The sequence below is a fragment of the Physeter macrocephalus genome, chromosome 15 (assembly GCF_002837175.3).
Source record: "Physeter macrocephalus isolate SW-GA chromosome 15, ASM283717v5, whole genome shotgun sequence".
NCBI lineage: Eukaryota > Metazoa > Chordata > Mammalia > Artiodactyla > Physeteridae > Physeter > Physeter macrocephalus.
The window spans coordinates 42,439,094-42,464,623 of NC_041228.1; the positions used below are offsets into that span (position 1 = coordinate 42,439,094).

Here is a 25,530-nt window from a genome sequence, read left to right on the forward strand (position 1 = left end):
TTGGCTTCCAATTTGGTAAAATAGGAACAACAAACAGTACCTACCTCACGGGGTTAATATACGTTAGTTATTATCTGTAAAGGTCTTAGAATCTGTCTGGCACACAATAAGTATTGTGTTTGCTACCATTTTAAGTGCAAACATAAATAAACTATTAAGTTGTAACTATTAAACTAATAACCAAACTACTGATTAACTGCTATGGGAGATTTTACATTGCTATTTCATCCAACCATACACATATTTTCAATGAATTCAAATTTACTTTGTCAAAACAAAACCTTATTAGGAAAGTTATCTCGATTCAAATAAATCACTGTTTTCCTCTGTTTGGAAAGATAGTAAACTTTATAAGATAATCACTACTCAATTTGCTGGATAGGTAAGGACAGCATTCTCTAAGAAGGCATTAAGTGGATACAGCACCCATAGGAATCCATGTAGTAGAATGCTTATGATATCAGGGATCATAACTATGACCCTTACACTTTAGAGTCTGGGAAATGCTTTCTCATTCATATTTCCTCACCTGAGAATCCTGACCTGTCCTACACAATGACTTAAATAAAGACACATCAAATTTCAAGATGGCAGAAAGTTAATACCCTGGGTGCCCAAACCGAGATTAAAAACATTCTAAACTTTATAATATGGGAAAAGTCTTATTCTGAGCAGTTTCAGTGAGGACAACTAGGACCAAATGATGAACGTCTCAAGAAAAAAAAAAGTTAAGCTTAATCTAAAGAGACTTTAAGGGCAATCAGTAATATTCAACAATGAAAGGGCTAAATCCTAAGGAAATCTATAATATTACGGACAGACTGCATAGTGGAAACACATAGGTCAAGACTGAGGGCAAAGAGACAGGAGTTCTTCCTGTCCCCAATTGAGAAGACAAAGAAGACATTACGACCTCATCTGGGCTTCCATTTCCTTATCTGTAAAACGAGAAGACTGTACCAGATTACGGTTAAGGTCCCTTCCAGCTCTAAATTCTGGGATTTGAAAAGATCAAAAACTATCAAAGCTTACAAACGCTAATTTGCATTCCCTCCCTAACCTGTTCTGTCACCTGCTCGTCTGCACCTCAGATTACTTCTCTATTTTTCTTCCTTCGGTAGTCAGCTTTCCAGGTGCCTCCCTAAAGACCCCCCGGATGAGGAGGGGGGGACTGGAGCCGAGAAATTAATTACGACAGCCTATGAAGTAGCGGACTCAGGGTTTCCCCAATCTCACTCGTTGTGTGCAAGCTTCAATCCTCCAAGGAAACCCTCCTCTCAGGCGCTGGCAGTTAACCTTTCTGAAACATTCTTCCGCAGACGAAAAGATGTTTTAGTGACAAGGGGTCTGGGGACAGCATCAAGGCGGAGGTGTTACTTTGGCTAGGGCCCATCCTGGACCGTCTCACCTCGAGCATCCTGCCTCTGATTGGCTCCACACGCGACACAGGAGAGAGCGGAGATATCGAAGTACTGGTTGTGACCGCACGTCTCCGGCTGCCGGAAAGGGAAGAAGAATGTCTGAGCCTGTGAGACGCGAAGAAGGACCAACAAGAGGAACAGAGTCACATCCGCAGCGTTTAAGGTGGACCAAGCCGCCATTGCCACCACAGTCCCGCGTCCGCCCGTCACCACGATACGCACACTAGCGGCCGCGCAGTCTCCGGCGCCCCATCAGCCTCCGCGACAACTCTGCAGAGCTGATTGGACAACTGCGGTCCGGAAGTGTCTGCCTGCGCTGCCTGGTTGCTAGGTTACCAAAGCCGCGGGAAGCTGGCTGGTCTGGGAAAGAATGAGTTAGAGGTAAGCTAACCCTGGAGCCTGGCAGGTGGGACCGGCTGTTTAAAACGTTTGCTTCAAACTCTGCTACTCGACCCATTAGCGGGACGTGAAATCAGTTTAGGAGGTCGCGAAATAGCCACAGCAAAGAAAATATCTGATTTTCATCACACAAATTAAGTATTGCTTCATTAAACTGTTAAATGATATTTACATCAAAATTTACACAGACTAGGTCATTTTCGTGTTAAAGGAGACATTCCAACAATGTATTTGTCAAAATACCTTGGTCAAAAAAGTAGGAAAAACACTGATTTGAAATATGCAATGTTGGAAGATTGGCTCAAGCACTAAAAACAGATCTTTCCTGACAGACCTTTCTTTGTGTTTCCATGTTCTGTGTTTTAAGCATAGACATCATTTTTATAAAATGAGATCTTTAGTCCAGTTGTGAATACAAAAGGAACTTATTTTTTAAAATCAAATATACACATACATGATTGTTGTCTTTCAAAATGGGCACTCTTGGAAGCTGTTAGCCCCGAAACATTTTAGAATTACCTTCAAAGCCAGTTTCTGGGTCATAAAAGAAAAAGTTATTTCTTAATATTTAAATTTCACTTCTGCTTTTGTTGTATTCTATTTGTTTTGTTGTTGTATTTTGTTCTCCCCCCAATAAAATCTGGCATATTTTGAAGCCACCTTATTCATCAGTGGTATCTTGAAATGACTTTTGGCTTTCCCAAAAAACCCACAAAGTTCATAATAAAAATGATGATTTATCACTATTAAGGAAAATACACACACACGTATAATGTTCTCAATACGTGTGGGAAAATGCATCTAAGGAAGTTAGATAACTTTAACTATTAGCCACCATTAGGCCTAGTATTTGTCATGTGACCTTCCCCAAAAGACCAGCATTCACTATGTCGCTAATATCTATGACACAGAAGGTGTATGTTATGAAAACTGTTCCTTAAAGAGGCATTATAAAAAATGTTTTTTGAGTAATTACCATGTTGTTGGAGTGTCTAATTTGAAATAGAAATCACTTATCTGAATATAATTTTTGAAAAACATATGACTCCATAAATGTTAATGGGGGCTCAGAAAGAGTATGGTCAGAATAGTTGAGATTAATCTGCAAAAGCTTCTTGTGGGTGAATTTTAACTCTAGTCTTCCTTAATGCTCTGTGGGAGTGGTCAGGGCAGTAAAATGTGCTCACTGTCTACTATATAATTGAAGCAATAAAAGAGCAGATTCTTTGTATTCCACACTGTGCACTATGCTAGGCACTTGACAGCATTAACCTTAACTTTTCATAATAACCCTTTGCAGGAATGCTATCCCCTTTTTGGGCTACTTTTACAATTAAAGAAATCGAGGATCAAAAAATTTACATTTTAGGAAGTGGTGAAACTAGACTCTGTCTCCATCTGGCCAACTCCAAAATTGTTGTTATCTTTTCATACTCGTTATGTTGAACGAGTTGCTTTATTCAATTGTTATCTTCTCAATCTATTTAGTGGCTTCTTTGCAGAATAGAGAAAAAAAGGCATATTCTAATATGTAGGACAAACCTATTGTCTTTAGTTAACAAGATGATATTGCCATTTTATACACAGACAGTGGAACTATGTGGGTGTCTAAGACCTTTGGGCACTGCACCTAGAAAAACTTCCCCAAAGAGCTAAATAGTTTATTTGTAGCACAAGGATTCAAAATAGATGTAGTTAAGTTGGAAATAACTGTAGATACTCTCGGTTCATCTTTATAAACTGCCTAGAAGGATAACAGAAAGACTGTTAGTTAAAACTGTTAAGCATAAATTGGGACTGTATCATTAGGAATATTTTCATTGAAAGTAATAGAAGATCAGGTAGTTTAAACCAGTTCACAGTGGCTTAAACAAAAACAAACATGGGAATTTTGGAGGTAGGGGCTGCTGGTGTACATTCAATGATATCAGATAGTCATCTTTGCAGTTTTCTTGGCTTTTCCCTCCGACCTGCAATGTGATTGCCTTACACCAGATATCAACATTCAGATTAAGACAGGAAGAAGGAAAGTTACTGAACAAGATATGTTTCCTCTGTCTCTTTAGTCAGAAAAGCAAATGTTTTCTGTATGCCAGATATTGTGCTAAACTTAAACTTCTTACATGTATCATTTCAATCTTTTTATGAATAGGTAGTAATCTCCACTTATCAGGCTTAAAGACATGCCCAATATCACCCAGCAAAGAAGTGAAAGAGTTATACATAGTAGTGGATGAGAAGAAGAACATGTTTTAATGTCAGCTTAGGAAGAACTTTACCCCCCAAAAGTGAAACGATGGGTTCAAACACTATCACAAATGCTTATTGAACACCTAGAATGAGATAGGCACTGCAACATGCCTTACCAAAATTATCATCCATTCAACAACCTTATGAAACCTATACTGCTATTATCATCTCTTTTTTTATAGCTGACAAATGGAGACAGAAGATTTTTAAAACTTACCAAAATTCAAGGCTTGCAATTTACAGAAGCAACTTTAAATTATGGCAGTTTAACTCTTGGGGCTGCTTAACCACAATGCTGTGTGTCCTAACAATATAAATGCTTCAAAAAGTCAAGGAGGCTGAGGATGGAGAGAAAGTCTTTGGATTTGGAAATTAGGGGATCATTAGTTATCTTTTAGAGTGCAGTTTTATTACAGTGATAGGGGTAGAAGCAAGTCATAGAACAGTACTGAGAAAGAGCAACCACCAGATGTAGACTATTTTGGCATTGAAAGGAAGGCAAAGAAGGGACTGAGCTAAAAGAATTTTAATTTTTTCTTTAGGATAATGAAAATATGTCTATAAGTGGTGAGTAAAGGAAAGGAGTAGTAGAAGAGAGATTTAAAATAAAGAGAGGAATAACTGACTCTCTCTTGAGCTCCTGGGAAGGGGTCAAGGACTTAAAGTAAGAGTGGGAGGAGGACCATCTAAGGGGAAGAAAGTCATTCTCGGATTAGAAGGAAAATAGAAAGATGAGTGAAGCCATCAATATATCTTGGGCTAGGGATCAGAGGAATTGAGCAAGATCAGTTTTCTAAGTAAAGCACATCGGTAAAAGTAAGAAATATTTTGAAAAGGTAGAGTGGATAATTGGAAGGGAAATCATTTAGAGTTGAAAATTGGTAGCAAGTCTAGATCTTACCTGCAAAAAGGCTAGATCACGTTGAAGTGGGAGCATCTAGAGGATAGGCTAGGAAAGTCCTAGGGTCAAAGTGAACAGTTTATGGAGAGGACAAGTATAGTTTGGTTATGTTGAAGAAGTTACTTACTCAGGTAGAGGGGTATAACAGAAATGGATGTGGAGGTCTAGGGCTTGATAAAGAGTTTGGAGCTGGAAATGGGAATCATCTTGAGTGTTCCAAAAACTATTGTGTTTTTGAATCCCTAAACTGAGTTAAGAGAGGCATAATCACCAGGAAGAGAGCCCTATGGGAAGTCAGAGGGCATCTCATCTTTGGTGGGGAGTTCAATCATTTTTCAAACATTTATTGAGCACTTCTATGAGTAGACACTTGTTAGCAACAAGAGCTATCCCTGGCACTTTCCCTCAGGGGTTTCATAGAAATATATAGAAACAAATCATTAAAATATTTTGAGATAACTGCTCTAATTGAGACTGTGCCACTTGAAGATGGGATTACCCCTGCCTTGGTGGGTAGGAGGGAGATCAGTGAAGAAGTCACAGAGTAGGAGACACTGTAGGACAGGACAGGTAGCTAGACCAGCAGAACAGACCCAGAGGCATGAGTGAGCAGGCATACCAGTGAATGACACATATCTCAGTATCCCTGAGGTGTGGGGTGTGTATGGTCAGTGGCAGGAGATGAGGCTGGAAAAGTAGGAAGAAATACAAATGAATGTTCTTGAATGCCTGTTATTTGCCTACCATTGTTGATCAGATTTGCATTTTAGAAAATATTCTAGAAAAGAGGTATATGGAAACCTCTAGAGGTAGAGACCACTTGGGAAGCTAAAGCAGGAATCTAGGGTCTAAATAGGGCAGGGGAAGAAGGGAGAGGCAGGAGAAGATAAATGAAAGAGCCGTTTAGGAGGAAGAATTGTGAGCATTTTATGACTTGGATAGAGGAAGTAAACAGGAATATGGATCATTCCCAGGTTTTCTGATTTGGGTGGCTGGGTGGACTGTGACATTAAAGGAACATAGAAAATACTTGGGGCAGATAAAGGCTTCTTATTGAATAAAGAAAAAAATTTAAAGGTAGAAATTCAACTTATAGGAATTATCTAATATGTTGGTGGGAGTTAAGACCATGGATAATAATTGAAATAATTGATATTAATTTCTTGCTTTCAATGTGTCAGGCACTGAAATATCTCATTTGATCCTAAATTGGGATCATTATCATCACCTTTACTTTACAGATGAGAAAACCAAGGCTCAGAAAGCATCTATGACTTCCTAGGGTCACACTCAGATCATGATTCTAACCCTGGCAATTTGACACCAGAGCCCACGCTTTTTTAACCCTGATTCTTTACTGGTGCTCTTGAGTCCCTGGATGTGCTTTCCTGGGCATTAACAAATAAAAGGGAAAGGTAAGTGAGTCCATGAGGGGATTAATGAACTAAAATACTACAAAGAACATGAAGGCTAAATTCAAAGTGCAGAAATGGAGGCTGTGGTCAAAGGGGAATTAGGTCAAAATCTACAATTGGGGCCTTTTGTGTGGTGAGTCTTGCACTCTTTCCCAATCTCCAGATTCTTAGATATAAACAACTAGATATAAACAACTGCTGCATTGTATTCAGTATGTTCCAAACTGAACTTGGCTTCCATGGTGGAACACTCTCCTGGTTTTCCTCCAGGTTATTCCTAGAATACACTTTCTGGTTATTCCTGCTCTCCGCCCTTTGTAGGCCCAGACTCCTTTACTTGGCTATTAAATGTGGAATCCCTGAGGGCTCACTCCTAGACTTTTGACTCTTCTCATTCTTTGGTTTTCCTCCTCCTAGGGAAAGTCATGTCCATGACTTCAATGACCACTTTTTGTAGATGACTCACATTTATATTTATATCCAGGCCAAATAATTTTTCTGAGCTCTGAATCAGTATTTCCACTGTTTTCTTGAAAAACTCCATTTGGATGGAATGGAGTATCTTTATATCCAGGTGTCCAAAAACATCTCATGATCTCCTTCCCTTCTCCCACCCCCAAACTTGCTCTCTTCTAGTGTCCTCTATCTCAGTTAATGGCAACATCATCCAAACTGTAAAAAAGGCCAAAACTCTAGGAGTAACTTTTGATGCTTTCCTTCCCTTCAACTTCCCGTTTCAGTTCATTAGCAAGACTTCTTGATTTTTATCTTCTAAATATCTCTTGACTTTATTGCCCAAATATCCCTTGAATTCTTTTACTTTTCTTAATCTCTGCCATCACTGCCACCCTAAATACAACCTCCCCCCACCCCTTAATTACTGCAATGGCCTGTTTTAAACTTAATTTTTCAGCTGTAGGCATTATCAGTTGTCTGCCTGCTATGGATGATGAAGATTTGCTTTTATCACATTTTCTGAACCTCTCCATCTTTTTAATATATTTATTTTAAATTTTCAGTTAGAGTAGTAATCACTTTTACATTACTATGACTACTTAAATGCTGTTCACATTTGAGTCATGTACCATACCACAATTTTTATCTTTCTCTTATTTGAGTAAGTGTCTTCTTTGCTTCTTTAGTTATCATGTGCTATCATTAAAAAAAATCCTCAATTCTTCCTCAGAACTATGAATCTCCTTTCAATATATTTAACACATTTACTATGGGCCAGGTTCTCCTCCAAGTGGTTTTAATCTGCACAGTAGCCCTTTGAAGTAGATACTGTTATCCCCCATTTATAGATGAGGAAATTTAGGAACAGAGAGAGCCAATAAGAACTTGTATTAGGATCCAGGAATCTGTGTTCTTTTTCTCTTCTTATTTTTTTAGGAAAATATTTTATTTTATTTATTTATTTTTATTGAGGCACAACCGACATGTAACATTAGTTTCAGCTGCACAACATAATGATTCAATATTTGTATATATTGCAAAATGATCACCACAATAAGTCTGGTTAACATCTGTCACCACACATAGTTAAAAATTCTTTTTCTTGTGATAAGAACTTTTAAGATCTGCTCTCTTAGCAACTTTCAAATATACAATACAGTATTATTAACTATATTCACAATGCTGTACACTACATCCCCATGACTTATTTATTTTATAACTGAAAGTTTGTACCTTTTGACATCCTCCACCCATTTTGCTCACCCCCTTCCTCTGGCAACCACCAATCTGTTCTCTGTATCTATGAGTTTGGCTTTTTTTTTTTAAAGATTCCACACATAAGTGAGATCATATGATCATATGGTATTTGTCTTTCTCTGTCTGACTTATCACTTACTATAACGCCCTCAAGTTCCATCCATGTTATTGCAAATGGCAAGATTTCATTCTTTTTTGTGGCTGAATAATATTCCACTGTGTGTGTGTGTGTGTGTGTGTGTGTGTGTGTCTGTGTGTGTGTGTATATATATCTTGCAACTTCTTTATCCATTCATCCATTGATGGATGCTTAGGTTATTTTCATATCTTGGCTATTATAAATAATGCTACAGTGAACATGGGGGTGCATATACCTTTTTGAGTTAGTATTTTCATTTTCTTCAGATAAAACCCAGAAGTGGAATTGCTAGATCATATGATAGTTCTATTTTTAATTTTTTAGGAACCTTCATACTGTTTTCCATAATGGCTCACCAATTTACATTTCCACCAAGAGTGCACAATGGTTCCCTTTTCTCTATATGCTGGCCAATACTTATTTCTTGTCTTTTTGATAATAACCATTCTAACAGGTGTGAGGTGTTATCCCATTGTGGTTTTGATTTGGATTTCCTGAGTGGTGAGTGATGTTGAGCTCCATTTCACATGCCTGTTGGCCATCTGTATGTCTTCTTTGGATAAATGTCTATTCAGATCTTATACCCCTTTTAAAATTGGATTTTGGGGGGGTTTGCTACTGAATTGTATGAGTGATTTATATATTTCAGATAGTTACTCTTATTAGATATATGATTTGCAAATATTTTCTCTTATGTGGTAGGTTGCCATTTTATTTTATTGATGGTTTCCTTTGCTGTGCAGAAGACTTTTTAGTTTGATGTAGTCCCACTGGTTTATTTTTGTTTTTGTTGCCTCAGGCATCCATGTTCTTAACCACTATATTATATGATCTCTCCTCAAGGGAGTAAACCAAGATTGAAGAGAATATGCACTCTATTAAGCTGGAAGAGGAAAAGAGAGATCTCAGGCTTAGTGGATTGTATATCCTCTTATTTCCTGGTTTACTTCTTTCTTTGGGCAGAGCACATACTTCAGCAGCTTCCTGAGAGGGTTCATAAGACAGAAATTTTAGAGACCTTGGATATCTGAAAATGTCTTTAGTCTTCCCCCACACTTACTTAGTAGTTTCCCCCCTGTTGTGCTGATCGAATTCGCCAGAAATAATCTTCTCCCTGAAGGATTTAAGCTTGGTTACCAGTTTTAGTGGGGAAAGAGAGTGTGAGTTTCATCATTCAATTTCATCGTTCACATGATGCCCTTCTTTTCTATATAGAGCCTCTGATCTCATCTGTACCCATTGTCCCTAAGTCATACTCTCTCCAGAGAATAAACCTTCAATCTTCTGCTATAGTGGGGGAGAGACAGGTTTCTTGTACTGGAAGGAAAGAGCCTTAAGTGCATGTCTTCAGTGCTTTACAAATTGATGTTCAATCAACTCTGTTTTCACTTCCTTCCCCAGCAGAAGATATTGAGGTCTCTTAAGCCTTTGAGGACTTATTTGGTGCATATAAGTTTGCTTCTTAGCTTTTTCCACTGTCAATTCAGAATCCTCTTGGATTCACAAAAGAAACGATCACCTATCCATCTCATTCCTGCTTGCAAAGATTTATTGCTGTTGTCTCCTACCCTATCATCATTCTTGTCAGAAATCCTTTGAAAGTTCCCTTTCTGATATTTTATTTGGATTTCTGAAAGGAGTGAAAATAACTACAGTTCAAACTGTCACCTTAAACTGGAAGTCAAAATAACCTGTTGACCTGTCTTCATGTGCATACTCTTGCCACAGTCTAATCCATTCTCCAGACCTCAGCTGGAGTAATCTTTTGAAATGCAAGTCTAGTATGTCACCTCTCTGTGGAAAATAGTTCATTGGTTTTCCACTGGAAAGCTCAAAGTCTTTAACGTGAACCGTAACCCCCAGCAGGGTCTGACTTCTTCCTGCAGCCTTTCATTGTCCTGTGCACTCTGCCCACACCGGCCTTCTTTCAGTTCTCTGATTGCCACTGAGCCTGTGCACTTCTCTGCCTGCACCACCTCTCCTCCCTTCCCCTTCCCAGCAATTTCCCTTTACCTTGTTAATTCTTCCTTTCCTTCCAGCTCATCTGTCACTTCTCTTCCTGACTTCCATGAGCAGGCCAGACCCTCCTAAGAAATACTCTCAGAGGAACATGTATTTCCCTTTTACAGCTCTTATCCCTGTCGTAAATTTGCATTTAGTTGAATAATTCTTTCACTAGTTTTCTCTCTTCTCCTGAACTATAGTCTTCATGAGCATAAATACCATGTCCATTTTTGTTCACCATTGTCTCCTGGAGTTGTGTGTAATACATTATAAGCATTTAATACACATTTGTTGAAATGGAAAAGATCAAAACTTGCTTCATTCCCTCATTCTCTAGTTTACTGTCATCTTCCAAACTCTAAGGGGAGCTCAATGCTCTCTTCCTTCATTTCATCCCTGGGAAGGGAGCAGAGGACCAATGTGGGTTAGACCTAGACCACGAGGCCTCTGGCCATAGTCCTTATGGACAGAAATTTTTGGTGTCCACATGGCATGGTGTCAAGCAGAGTACAATGTACCAATTATTGATCCTGGGGAAAACTCCAAACACTTCTGCCCATTGCATCTTGGTATTGATTGGAGTTTCAAAAAAAAAAAAAAAAAACCATGCAGTCAAGCCCTGGATGGGACAGCACTTAACTTACATAAAGAGGCACAGCAAGCTCAGCTTCAATAGTGGGCATCAGCACCGCATAGCTAGCGGGTCTCTCCCTGCTGCTGACACAGGGTAATTAGCCTAGGCGCTGCATCCATTCATGCTGCAGTGAAAGGAACCCTGTTCCCTCACCTTAGAGGACAGTCATAACAGTGGGGTTGGTCAGGTACCATATGAGGCACATGCTTTAAGCAGAGACAAAAGAGTACTCATTGAGATTGAAACAAGGAAACATATTCCCACAGAAGGTACTAAACCAGGCACAGTCTGTGTTGGCTCCTTAACCCTTGGTAAGGAAGGGTTCCAGACCCAAGGTCCATTCTTATGCAGCTGAGTGGGGGCTCCATGAGACTGCCTTTTCCAATGCAAGGTCTTCTGGATTCCCTCTTTTTTTTTTTTTTTTTTTTTCATTTTCTCCTTTTGCTCTCTCTTCAGAATTTCTCTGTAGATTCTTAGGTCTTCCTCTTGCTTCTTCCTTTTGTTTTATGTTCCTGGGACTGGATGGTACACAGGGAAAGGAAGCCTAAGCAGAAGGAGACATCCTGTTTCACACATGGTCCTGCCTGTTCACTAGAAATAGGTTCTACAGTGAGATTTGGGGGTCATAGCTTCATCACTGAAACCCAGAGATTTTATCCAGTACCCTTCCTGCATGTCTCCTTTTTGTTAACTATAGCATCCATAGAATATTCAGGATCTCAGTCTCCTCCATATTTCTACCATGGAGACAAGACTCTCATTTACATCAGGCAAGAAGTTATCCAAGTTAGAATGCTGGGATCCTGTTCAATTCTAATTGACCACACATCATTCATTTGTTGATTCGGTTAAGTCTTTCGGATCTGACTTCTGTTACACACAACTGAGCAACTTCCTTTATTTAATCAGTAGTAACCATACAGTGCTCCAGTGATTCCTGGAGGTTTTGTAGATGAGCCCCTGAGAACCACTGCAGGGGACAAACTGGAAAGGAGCATACAGGCCACCAGAGAGACATGTAAGATTTTCATGTTATATGCTTTTCCTGGTGCTTTACTATGGGTCTTTAATGTTTATATATATAAGACCATTTTATCTACACAACAACACTACTATTGTCATCTTCATTTGATGGGTGAAGAAACTGAAGTTCAGCAACTAAAATGATACAGCTAGCAAGTGGCAGAATTAGGCTTGGAACTATGGTATTCTGATTTCTGAGCCTACCTTCTTGATTTTTAAGTTATACAGTTGGCCCTTCATATCCATGGGTTTCACATTTGTGGATTCAACCAACTGCAGTTTGAAAATATTTGGGAAAAAATTCCAGAAATTTCCAAAAAGCAAAACTTTAATTCGCCACATACTGGCAACTATTTACATATCATTTATACTGTACTAGGTATTATAAGTAATCTAGAGATGATTTAAAGTATACAGAAGCATGTGCATAGGTTATATGCAAAAACTATGACATTTTATATAAGGGACTTGAATATCCCTGTATTTTGGTATCTGAAGGGGTCCTGGAACTAATCCCCTGAGGATACCGAGGGACAACTGTAATGGAGTTTACTGTGTGTTAGGGACTGTTCTAAATGCTTTACAAGTATTATTTCATTTAGTCCTCATAATGGCCCTGCACGGTGGGTACTGTTAACTTCCTCTTCAAAAGGAGAAGTTTAAGGATAAGGAATTTGTCCATAGTCACGAAGTGGAAGAGCTGGGATTTATACTTGAATCTGGCTGATCCAAGAACCCACGGTCTTAATCCCTATCCTCTACATGTCCTCCTGTATGTGATGACTGGCTGCACATGTGGGCTTGTCTCTTCTGCTACAGTATGAGCTTCTTGAGGAAAGAGGACTGTGATTTCTTCAGCTTTGTCTTTCAGGAGCCTTAGCAGGGTTCTGGACACACAGTCCATTCTCAATACCAGTTGAATTGAATGGAAGTCAGGGCTTGCAAGAGGGTCCTTGGAGTTTAGAAGATGGATGAACTCTGAGACCAAGTGATGAAAGGCTGTTCTTGTGGATGTTGAAGACCTAGGAAGGACACCTGGAAACTGTCTGATACCAAAATCATGCAGGAGGGTAAGTAGTGCTGTAGTTGTGGTAACATGCCTAGTAAAGTTGACTAATCGCCCAGGCAAAGCCAAAGAATGGTCATGGCTCGGTGTGGTTACCATGTTTCAGGGTATAGTCTTCTGTTTTGCTGTTCCAGAAACTTTTTTTCTGTTTTCTAAAATGATTACGTTTTCATGTTGACACACTAAAGGCTCAAGAAACTGTTCAATAGCCAGAATACCATATACGTAAACTCAATTACCTTGACTGGAATTTTCTTCTTTTGATTGTAATGGTGTAGTCATCAGAGAAAGGCAAAAGGCAGACTAGAAAAAAACAGCCATTCACTATAGTGTTCTGTTTGGAGAAAATCTATGTGAATAGAAGGGGGATGGTCATCCTCGAAAAACAAGGGCAGCTGGCAATATCTGTCTAAGCCTCTCCAGGGGAAGGAGTCTGATCTAAGCACACTTGTTCAGATGAGCCTTATAGTTAGTGCTCATTAAATGACAGCTGTATTTTTGTTAAGATGGGTTAGATGGGTTTCTTAGGAATCCTTAACTGAAAAACAGTTTTTGACATTAGATAACTCATGTTCTATTTTCATGCTTAGCAAACAACCCTCTCATCATTTGACTTCATATAGAGTGTTTACAGCCAGCAAAGTGCTGGTCAGCCTGAGTTGACCTCAGTTTCACTTTACTAGTGTTTCTTCTTGTGAATTAATATTGACATTTTGGAGCATTGTTTCTGTGTGCTTGTTTAAATGGAGTCTGCCTCAGAAGATAGCGTACTCTCCCTGTATAATTCAGAGCAGTGTTCTCTGGAAGCAAACCACTAGGGTTCAATTCCTGGTTAATACTATCTCTGTAACCTTGGGTAAGCTATGCAATCCTTTATGCCTGTTTCTCTTATTTGTAAAATAGGAAAAACAATAGTACCTACCTCTAAAAGTAGTTGTAAGAATAAAATAATACACAGGGGCTGGCACATAATAAACTCTCAATAGATGTTAGTTTTTAAGTTCAGGTTCTTGAGCTTACCAGGCTAGGACCAAACCCTGGAGTTTTGGAAATACTCAAGGTAAATGCTGCCGAGTCATTGAGCCTAGCTCCCTGAGGTGACATCTTCTGCTTGTCTATGGGATCACCTTGACACTTGAAACAAGTCACTAATACTTATGTAGTCTCAGATATTTACATATATTTGCTCACTCAACATTTCTGGCAACCTTAAGAGGCAGGTACTAATATTATCCCCATTTTACAGATGAGGAAACTGAGGCATAAAGAGTCTAAGTAATTTGCCCAAGTGAGTAAATGGTCGCTCACTCAGAGAACCACCTTTTATTCACTTGTTAAACTATCTCTTCTTTCTCAAAGAGAATGGGTATTTTGCAGTGAGAGAGATATTGAAAACTCATTTTTTTCTCTCATATGTAACAATGCTTTAAAGTAATAGTTTCTTAGTGAGCTTTGAATCCACCCATAAATGTATCCTGTAATTATAAAACGTGGTGGGCTGCTTTGTTACTTGCAAATAATAAAATAAAACACAAGGTTGTTCACCAGTTCTTACAAAGTAGGCACCACAGAACGTGCCTGTAACTGTGCTTTTCACTTTTCAATTTTCAAAACTGGCTTATGTGTTCTGTTTCAAAAAACCCCAAAATAGGAAGAACTGTATAAAGACATTTAGACTTCATAAACGTCTCTAAAGTTGAATATGCATGCACTTATTAAGCCCCTTGGGTGTTGGCACTGTACCTGGAACATCTAAGGCAGCAACACTAACATTTTTCTGGCCTTTTAAAAGTATTTACAAAGAGGCTTTCGTTAGATGCTTAGAACACATAACTGCAGCGCTGAAAAGATAAAGAAATCGCAAAATTTTCTCCGCTTTTGCGTCTCTTTTCTTAACTCCTGGGAATCACGAACGTTTGTCCAGTATATTTCGGCTGTTATTTACTGAACCCTCTCACCGCAGCAACGGGTTAACCCCGAACTTTGTCTCAGAAGCTCTCTCCTATCCCTTGTTGAGGTTCCCGGCTTGGTTGGAATCTGAGCATGCGCAAGAGCTCAGCAACTCCAGGGCGAGCGAGCGCGCTTGTGGGCTCCACCTCCCTTCCCTGGACGACGGGAAGTAGGTGAGCGTCTGGGCGCGTGCGCAAACGTGGCCGGGGCGCCGGGGTGGTGGGTTACGCATGGAGAGCGCATGGGCAGACAAACTGTACGTCCGTTTGTCCGGAGCAGAGGGGAGAGTGGGCGCCATCTTCTTCTAGGCTCTCTGAGGGGTCTGCCTGTTTTGGGGAGGCTGCTGCGACGAGGAGTGCACCCCGCCCCCAGCCTTGTGGTTCCGACGCGGCAGCAGCGGTGTGTGTTTATTGCCAAGTGCGAAGCAGTTACCCCTGGGGCGCCGGGGGCTGGGAGGGGTTGGCGGCCGGGACGGAAGCACAGGGAAAGGCGGGGCCGCGCCAGGAACTAGCGTAGCTTCTGTCGTTAGGGCACCCTCTTTCCTTGCTGAATACCGACTCCCCCGTCCATGTGGTGGTGTGTGTGCACTTGCCAGTCTGCTTGAGAGTGAAAATCTCGAAGGATTGCATAGGTATTTTTTTTTTCTTTGCTATGTCATCGTAGTCAGCGGTGGCAGAAAAGCGCTGAAGGCCTGGCTCATTAGGCTTCAGGGGAGCTAAAGTGTTTCAGTTAGATTTGGGGACAGTTCACGCTTTGGCGAGTTAGGGCGGAATGTTTGCCCTTGGGACGGTGTAAAGGAAAGGCATGGAGGTTGGGCGGTCCAGGTTAATATGAAGGCTGATTTTTGGCTGAAGGTCTGGCTACAGCATCGGATCCCACGTAGCAACTTTGGCCTGGTGCGAAAGACGGAAGCTCAGACCCCTGGGAGTATGGACAAAGGCTTTGGGCCATAGAAGCAATTCCTTCGGATGATCCGTTTGAGGATGATGGATGTCATGGGAATTCCTGTGCCGTGTGGATTCATCTTCATTTACGGTTCCTACTGGGGACTTGGCTCTGTGTCGTCATGCCTTTAGTTTTTTATTTTAACCATCTACATTATAAAAGGATAAAAGGCAGATCGTCATAATGAATCATTGTGGACTGGGGTAGATTATTTTCTGCAGGGGAAACTCTTGCGTTTGTGCTTCAAATGTGCTTCATCCTAACTTTAGGTTTTAAGAAATAGTGGCAGTGTTCTCCCCCTCACCATGTCTGGAAAATGACTTGCTATTCTCTAGTTAAAATAAATGGATCTGAAATAATACCATTTAAATTTAGCCTTCCTCCCTTTTCCCTTTCAGTCTTGATGAGAAGATGCACATTTCGTGGGGGGTTTTTTTGTGATAATGATGATCAAGTGGGATGAATCGTTGGATAAAATTAGCAAAATTATTTAAAATGAGCTTGTTAATTTCAGCGACTTGCCCTTAAATGAGCTCTTAAGGACCCACTTCCTTCTTTTCATAGGTTAGAAGTTCTAACAGATCACTGTCTTTAAACCAACACAGCCACAAAAATACTTTTGTTGCATTCGTAAGTAGAAAAATTTTAAGTGTAGAGTGTTTTAGGGTATTTTTGTGTTTTACTTTTTTGTGTAATGTTCTAAGAATAGAATTTCTGGGGAATTTGCTTAAGGGAATAACACGGGAACCACAGGAAAGATGCTTATTTTCAGAGCTGGTTTCTTATAGGTGGTCTCCTAGGTGTGTTTTTTAGAGGGATAAATGGTACATTACCTTTCTATCTCAAGGGCAGAAAAGTTTAAGCAATAGTTATATTTGTGGCAAATTAGAAGAAACATTTTATATATTCTGCTTGAATTGCAATTCACGAATTTGTACTCGTGGAACTACTTAGAATAGTGTTTACAAATTAGGATAAATTATAAGACATTTTTTGTATTTGGCATTAATTATTCCGTGAAATGTTCTCAGCTTTTTCTGTAGATATATTTCTGTTCCCTTTTGAATTTTTAAAAAAGTTTAGGAGGGACAAAATGATGTTTATTACACTGCTTTCTAAAATATTTTAAAAGCAAAAAAGGAGCTAAGTCATTTTGCATAGGAAGGAGTCTTGGAACAGTAATGTGGACAACTATTCCAGAAGCCATTTGTAGTTTTTGTTAAAATGTTGGTGTGGATGTTGGTTTGTTGAAGAAACTAAGCTTATACACATTTTTTGGCGGGGGGCTTGGGGAGACAGTGCAGATATTTTCTAATAGACTATTTTTTAGAACGGTTTTTTAGTTTCACAGTAATATTTAGTGGAAGGTACAAAGATTTCCCATATGTCCTCTGCCCCTCCCCCCACATACCATGCAAATATTTTATAGTAAAACTCATTAATATTTTTAATATCAGTTTGGCATTGATAATTCAGATGTGTAAAATGTACCAGTTAATTTCTTGCTATCCTTGTTAGTTTAGCTTGTAGTTTAAAAAGTAATCTATGGACATTTTTCAAAGGAAAATAAGCCTTGCAGACCTCAAAGAACATGTTTTCAGACACCACTTTTGTGGATGAGTGGTACTTAGGTGTAAGTACTGAATTAAAACAACCTTTATTTGCACACTAAAAACATAAACTTATAATCACTAATTTAGCAGGTCTTAAAAACTTACTTGGTTAAGACTACTTTGTTTGGGTACATCTGAAAGTATTATTAGATGTAATTTCTTTAAGGAATATTAAATTGAGATTTTTCAGTTGTTAATACTGATATCCCCAAACATTCTAAATTAATATATTCTTACTATATTTTTACCATTCTACATTGTCATTTGGGTTTCCTCGGTAGAATGCAGGATAGTTGTTTGAAATGGAATAAACTTATTAGCATAATAAGATTCTGTGTTTATCTGAATATTTTCTTTCTGGCTTAAGATGAATTTTAATAGTAGTTTTTTAGGAGTTTAAGATAAGGAGTGGCAATAGTTGAGTATAAGAGTAGTAGTAATTGAGATTTTAGATTTTAGGGATATTTTATTATTTGTCTTAATTATAGTGGAATCAGGAAATTTGGTTCCATGTTTAGAAATGTGAGGTGTATAAGTAGAACGTAAAATTGTGTCCAAATGGTAGCCATTGGTCTTGGATTTATTGCTTTAAAAATTGGTTTTTGAATTTGAAACATTAGTGTTCATTGTATCATTTATTAATTTGATTTGGTCTTATGTTTTGAAAGGGAGGAGATTTGCAGGAGAGTTGGACATAATGAATTAGATGTTGGTCTTTTCATGGGTGGAAGTGAATAGAAGGTGTTTTGGGAATTTTGGGTGTTAAATTGCCATTTTACTTGTAGAACAGTTTTGTTTTTTTTTTAAAGTGGAAATAAAATTCATATACAGTGAAATGCACAGACCTTAAGGATAGAATTCATTTAGCCTTGATAAATTTATACAACCATATAACCAACACTCCAATCAAAATATATAACATGTCCAGCACCTTTTTCCTCATATCACTTCCAATCAAGGACCGATTGTTAAATTTTCAGGTTTTTTGTTTCTAAATAATTTGCCGATGTCTACTTGGAATCTGTACCTTCTTTTTGCTGAAGGATGATTAATTTCCCCTTGGAACAAAGATAACCATTTTGTAATGCCCTTAGTTGTGCTTCCTTATATTGCTTCACTTTTAATAGGTAATTCTGAAGTGAATATCCTAATCTGGCGTTGTTTAAGATCAATTGCAGGGTCCAAGGATTAATTATATTTCATTTTCTTTCCACAGTTAAGTTGCTTTTACAGAATTAACAGGTCTCCAAGAAATAAAAAAAGGTAAGATATCCAGAGCTTAAGGCGTTTCACAGAAGCTTGACAAAAAAAAATGCAAAGTAGAATAGTACATCTAGGTACATATGGCTTCTGTACTTTATGTCTGGTCAGTGATGCACTAGTGGTAAGCAGTTTATTATCATGAGCAGCAATTATATACTGACCATAGATGTCTTTTCTAAGTATGTAAAATTCGTTGTGGTTGGTAAAATTCTTTAATCACCAAAGCTCTCTCCCATGTTTCAGTAGAAGATATGTCTGAAAATAGTTTGGTCTTGTTGTGAAGTAGCACTTGGCAGACTTACAAAGAAGATGTGATATTTTTGATGCTCATATTGTATAGGATAGGTGATAGGAAATGTTTCTTCAAAGTAGCTGGTTTATTTACTTGTATGTTTAGTTGGGAGAAAGTTTATTCCTTTTCTTTTTTTAAGAATTAGATACAGTCAATATCTTTGTGAACTCATGTCTTATTTTCATTTATAAATGCTGAAGAAGGTAGGAACCAAGTAACTATTAAGCTTAGTTTGGGATTAGGTACTTCAAAAATAAGACTTGCTATTATGTGTACCTTTCTGTCTGCAGGTCATTATTGCTGTGGTTTGAGCTCAGCATGGCTGTAGTCATCCGTTTACTGGGGCTTCCTTTTATTGCGGGGCCTGTGGATATTCGTCACTTCTTCACGGGATTGACTATTCCTGATGGAGGAGTGCATATAATTGGAGGGGAAGTTGGGGAGGCTTTTATTATTTTTGCAACAGATGAAGATGCAAGACGTGCCATAAGTCGTTCAGGAGGGTTTATCAAGGATTCATCTGTAGAGCTTTTTCTTAGTAGTAAGGCAGAAATGCAGAAGACTATAGAAATGAAAAGAACTGATCGCATGGGAAGAGAGAGACCAGGATCTGGGGCACCAGGGGTTGGCAGCTTATCTAATTTTGTTGAGGCTATTAAAGAAGAAGCAAGTAATTCTGGATATGGCTCTCCGATTAATCAAGATGCTGGGTTTCATACTAATGGTACAGGACAAGGTGATTTAAGGCCAAGAAAGACACGGCCATTGAAGGCAGAGAATCCTTACTTGTTTCTACGAGGCTTGCCTTACTTAGTAAACGAAGATGATGTACGTGTCTTTTTCTCTGGTTTGTGTGTGGATGGAGTAATTTTCTTAAAGCATCATGATGGCCGAAATAATGGTGATGCCATAGTAAAATTTGCTTCATGTATCGATGCTTCAGGAGGTCTTAAATGTCATAGAAGTTTTATGGGTTCAAGATTTATTGAAGTAATGCAAGGCTCGGAACAACAGTGGATTGAGTTTGGAGGTAATGCAGTTAAGGAGGGTGACATTTCTATGAGGACTGAAGAACATTCTCCACCAAGAGGAATTAATGATAGACATTTTTGGAAACGATCTCATTCAAAATCTCCCAGAAGAACACGTTCTCGTTCTCCTCTTGGATTTTATGTTCACTTAAAAAATCTGTCCCTAAGTATTAACAAAAGAGATTTAAGAAATTTCTTTAGAGATACTGATCTGACTAATGAACAGATTAGGTTTTTATATAAGGATGAAAGAAGAACAAGATATGCCTTTGTGATGTTCAAGACTCTGAAAGACTATAACACTGCTCTGGGTTTACATAAGACTGTTTTACAGTATCGTCCAGTTCATATTGATCCAGTTTCTAGAAAACAGATGCTGAAGTTCATTGAATGTTACGAAAAGAAAAGACCAGCGTCAACAGAGAAAGAGAGGCCTGGACACGTTTCACAAAAATCCTCTCAAGAAGGCTATTCTGGCCAGAAACTGTGCATATATATAAGAAATTTTCCATTTGACGTTACAAAAGTTGAAGTGCAGAAGTTCTTTGCAGACTTTTCTCTTGCTGAGGATGACATTTACTTGCTTTATGATGACAAAGGTGTTGGTCTAGGAGAAGCATTGGTGAAATTCAGATCAGAAGAACAGGCCATGAAAGCTGAACGTTTAAACCGACGAAGATTCTTGGGGACAGAGGTATTGTTAAGGCTCATATCTGAGGTACAAATGCGGGAGTTTGGTGTAAATTTTTCTTCAATGTCCAGTGAGAGAATGCATGACCATTCAGAGTCATGTGATAGAGATGATCATTCCCATTCATTTGACTCAAATGATCTACCATTATACTCGGTTGGCCCTTCTGAAAACTTTAGGCATCGGCAAGAGGACTTGAGGCAACTGGACAATTTCAAGCATCCCCAGGGGGATTTCCGACCTCCTGAAAGGCGCCCTCCAGAAGACTTTAGGCATTCCCCGGAGGATTTCAGGCACTCCCCTGAAGACTTCAGGCGCCTTCGGGAGGAACACTTCAGGCGGCCTCCTGAGGAGGACTTCAGGCGCCCTTGGGAAGAGGACTTCAGACACTCTCCGGAGGAGGATTTCAGGCACTCTCGGGAGGAGGACTGGAGGCGGCCACCTGAGGAGGATTTCAGGCGGCCTCCCAAGGAAGACTTCAGGAGACCCCCTGAGGAGGACTGGAGGCGGCCCCCCCAGGGAGACTTCAGGAGGCCACCTGAGGAGGATTGGAGACGGCCTCCTGAGGAGGACTTCAGACGGCTTCCCCCTGGGGAATGGAGGCGACCACCAGAGGAAGACTTCAGGCGGCCCCCTGAGGAGGATTTCAGGCGACTTCCAGAGGAAGACTTCCGGCGACCTCCTGAGGAGGACTTCAGGCGGCCCCACGAGGAGGACTTCAGGCGGTCTCCTGAGGAGGATTACCGGCGTTCTCCTGAGAAGGACTTCAGGCGACCACCTGCGGAACACTTCCGGCGGCCACCCCCAGAGCATTTCCGGAGGCCGCCCCCGGAGCACTTCCGGCGGCCACCTCAGGAGCATTTCCGGCGGCCGCCCCCGGAGCATTTCAGGCGGCCGCCCCCGGAGCATTTCAGACGGCCACCTCAGGAACATTTCAGGCGGCCATCCCAGGAGCATTTCAGGCGCCCCCGAGAGGAAGATTTTAGGCACCCAATGGATGAAGATTTCAGGGGCCCTCCAGATGAAGACTTTAGGCACCCTCCTGATGAGGACTTCAGGAGTCCCCAGGAGGAAGATTTTAGAAGCCCTTCTGATGAGGACTTCAGGCGGCTCCCGGAGGAAGACCTCAGGGAAGCTCCAGAGGAGGACCCTAGACTTACTGACAGTTTTAGACTTACTGGTGAGGAGTTTAGGAGCCCCCCTGATGATTTTAGAAGTCATCGCCCTTTTGTGAATTTTGGTCGCCCAGAAGGTGGCAAGTTTGATTTTGGAAAGCGTAATATGGGAAGTTTTCCTGAGGGGAGATTTATGCCTGATCCAAAATTAAATTGTAATTCAGGTAGAGTAACACCCATTAAAATAATGAATCTTCCATTTAAAGCTAATGTTAATGAAATTCTCGACTTTTTCCATGGTTACAGAATCATACCTGATTCAGTTTCAATACAGTATAACGAGCAAGGATTACCTACCGGGGAAGCCATTGTTGCCATGATAAACTACAATGAAGCTATGGCTGCTATTAAAGATCTGAATGATAGGCCAGTTGGCCCCCGCAAAGTTAAGTTAATTTTGCTCTAGAGAGCATTTCTAAATTCAGAATTACCTCCCCACAGTATTGACGCAGTAAAATGCATTTTTTTAATGTTTATTTTTAACTAATGAAAAGAAACATTTTAATTTTGACCTGTGACTAGAACAAATGTAAATAGTAGAATGTGAATCTGGTTTTCTTTTGCTTGCAAATTGCCATTCACTTTTTCTAACTTAAAAATATATATGCCTTTTTTTTTTTTTTTTTTTTTTTTTGGACCAGTAGGGGAGAGAACTAATTCACTGAGTGCATTAATTTTTGTTGATGTCATGGGTAAACATCAAGACTTGTATAGTAGAACTGTATTTGGGGAAGATAAGTTTTATATTCACTTTTGTTTCCATTCTGTAGTCTACATCTTTTTACTCAAAACTGTATAAGGAAATGGTCAGTGACTGATTGTTCAGGGTTAGCATTTTCATTGCTAACTGCCTTGCAGAATTAATGCCCTCTTCCTTGTCTGAGATATTACTGTGTTAAGCCTCCTCTTAATCATAAATAGTTCAAAATTGACAGACTGTGAACTTGAAGTTTACTTATGTAAAAAGCTTAGGAAATTCTTAAAACTTCGATGATCATAACTTACAAAGTTTTATAAAAATAAAAAAATTGCAACTGAATAGACCAACTAATTGTATTTGTATAAAGAGAAAAAAGAACTATAGCTTCTTTTGTGACGGTTTCTAACAGCTGTATAAGGTAATATTTATGACAGGAGAGACCAAACATTCTGTAATAATAGTGTATTAGTGCTGTGTATAGTTCTGTGGTTTCTTCCAACATCTCATCAACCAAACTGATAAGATTTACTCAAAATATTTAAAGACAAAATAAAAAGTAATTATAGGTATAAGGGGACCTTCAGGCTTATGCTGGGAAGAATCTGATAAATGGACATAGTTTGTGTTTCTAGGAAGAATTTACTGATGATTCATATAACTTGTACTTTTAAAATTAGGTTCTCATTTCTTAATTTCAAAACTTTTTATCCAAAGACTCAATGACTAAATATAACAAGACTTTTGTGAGATTGAATTTTGACTTCTTTGATATTTGACATTTAGTGTAGACATTTTGCAAATACTGGATTTGATTTTCTATACCATCATAATGTTAATGCTAACAATGGGCACTTATTATGTGCTAGGCAGTGTAAGTACTTTACATGCATAATGTCAATCTTAATTATTCCCTAAGAAGCTTAAGAGTATTTAGCTCTATTTCAGAAATGAGATAATGAAATTCAGAAAGTTTAAGTTACTTGCTTAAAGTCATAGCTAGTAAATCATGGAGCCAATTTCAACCCAGACAGACTACACACTCCATCCAGTTCATGCTCTTAATACTTTTGCCTGCTAACTTTGTTAAACGCTGTTTTTAATTTTAGTAAGACCATGCTAAAAATATTTTCAAGAGTAAAGGATATTTTCTTACCTCCATTTTTGCTTTAAAAATAGCATTAAGAAAAGATAAAATTAGTATGCCCAAACATTGTTAATAAAAGACAAAGTAACTAAAACATCCAGAGTTTCTCTGGGAGACAAACATTATGTATTGGCTTCTAATTTAAAATGGTTCATCTTATGAAACACAACTTGACTTTGGTTGGCCTTTTATAGTTTACATAAAACAAAGTTAATTTTCCTCAATTCTGTGATTTAGATATTTCCCACAGTGAGCAAATAAGAATAAAGTTTGAATTTATATCAGTAGTTTAGTCATTTAATAATAGGGTATGGCAGAAGTAGAATACTTTGTCAGTATTTAGCTAGTTAGTGCTATAAGTATTTTGGATTAATCTTTAGTGATTTAAAGAAGTCTAAGAAAAACCAACCGAAGTTTCTGTGTTTTTAATTATATTGAATGTCGTTCTTGCTAGTGGAATGAATAAAATGGTAAATTTTGTTCGAAAAAGCACATCAGTATGGCTCTTGAAACTAGTAAGCTTACAAGCAGCTGGGAAAATGACAACAGGAAGAAATATTTTTAACTGCTCAGAGATTGTGTAGATGATTTATTTGAGGCGTATATGGGAAGACTTAAAAATGCTTCTTAAATATATATCAATAAAAGCTAAGATGAAGCTTAAAGTACAGTATCACTTAATATTGAACTGCTTCTCAATCTAGGCTGGGATGGTGGTGGTAGATAAGAGGCTATCAAAATAGTAAACACAGGCTTTGTATTTTGATTGTAAAATTAATGGATTGATATGAATAGTTAATTTACTCCGTAATCTTCGGTTTAATATATTTTTTAACTTTAAAAATTTTATTACAGAAAGCTGGCTTCTACTGCTTGGGAGCCATTTTTGCATATCTGTTCCCAACTCTGCCTTCAGTGACATGTTGATAAATTGGCCATGGTAGGAGTATTTACACCATGGAAATTGGTAAATGCAGAAAATCAGGGCATTTTCCACCCCCAGAGAGCCAATTACCAGCACACCACCAATTTCAAACAGATAATAGTGTACTAAATCCTCATATACCCATCGCCCAGCTTCAATAATTATCTCATAGCCAGTTTTGTTTCCTCTCCTAGATGTATCAGGTATAGTGGCATATTGGTTCTCTAGTTTAATACCCAGTGGCATTTTAGTTATCTTAAAGCCAAACATTTTTGACTCGAGGTATCCTGAAGAATATAGATCATGCCTAGAAAGTAGCTTACCACTTACTGAAAACACTGTCGAGAGCATTGGCTCTTGGTCCATATATCACCTATTAAGCAGTGACCCTATCACCTCCATCTTTGTATTAAATGTAAGCTAATATTTACTGAGCTGTAATAGATACTGTGTATTTATGATCTTTAATTACATGTGAATTAACTATATCATTTAGTTCCAATAACCCTAATAAACATATTTTGGAGATAAGAAATGGAAGCCTGTAGCCTGTCTTTTATAAGGAAGCTAAGGGAGGTTTTTACATTTTTAAATAGGGTTACATAAGTACCTATGTAATAGCCTTGATTTTGTCTCAGCTCACAAACCGTAAAAATATTAACTGTGTAACCCTTTAAGGAGTTTGCCAACCTACGTCTGGTCTAAAATTTAATTTTACATCGGAAGTATTTTGTATAATATTCCTTTTGTCCTTAGAATATTTTTTTGAAGTAGCCAAAGCATACATTTTATATCAGAATTATTTGCTGATTGCTTTATATATCAGGCACTATTTT

At 38.8% G+C, this 25,530-nt stretch overlaps 2 protein-coding genes across 3 annotated transcripts in view; one reads left to right on the forward strand and one right to left on the reverse strand.

The window, feature by feature from the left end:
- TMEM67 (transmembrane protein 67) overlaps positions 1-1,628 on the reverse strand; it is a 55,293-nt gene extending 53,665 nt beyond the window's left edge. Inside the window, exon 1 of the mRNA XM_024115907.2 lies at positions 1,409-1,628. Within this exon, the coding sequence (XP_023971675.1) occupies positions 1,409-1,601 (193 nt within the window). The 5' untranslated portion in view covers positions 1,602-1,628. The remainder of the gene's footprint in view (positions 1-1,408) is intronic.
- A 13,519-nt stretch (positions 1,629-15,147) lies between these two features.
- RBM12B (RNA binding motif protein 12B) lies at positions 15,148-22,536 on the forward strand. 2 transcript variants are annotated; one of them, XM_028500202.2, is made up of 3 exons: positions 15,148-15,314; positions 18,690-18,736; positions 19,319-22,536. In XM_028500202.2, exon 3 carries the CDS (start codon positions 19,347-19,349, stop codon positions 22,329-22,331), a length of 2,985 nt encoding a protein of 994 aa, XP_028356003.1. In that variant the 5' UTR covers positions 15,148-15,314; positions 18,690-18,736; positions 19,319-19,346; the 3' UTR covers positions 22,332-22,536. The 2 variants fall into 2 exon arrangements, with proteins under 2 accessions (XP_028356003.1, XP_007106709.2); XM_007106647.4 differs by lacking the exon at positions 15,148-15,314 and adding an exon at positions 15,379-15,546.
- Positions 22,537-25,530: the final 2,994 nt, after the last annotated feature.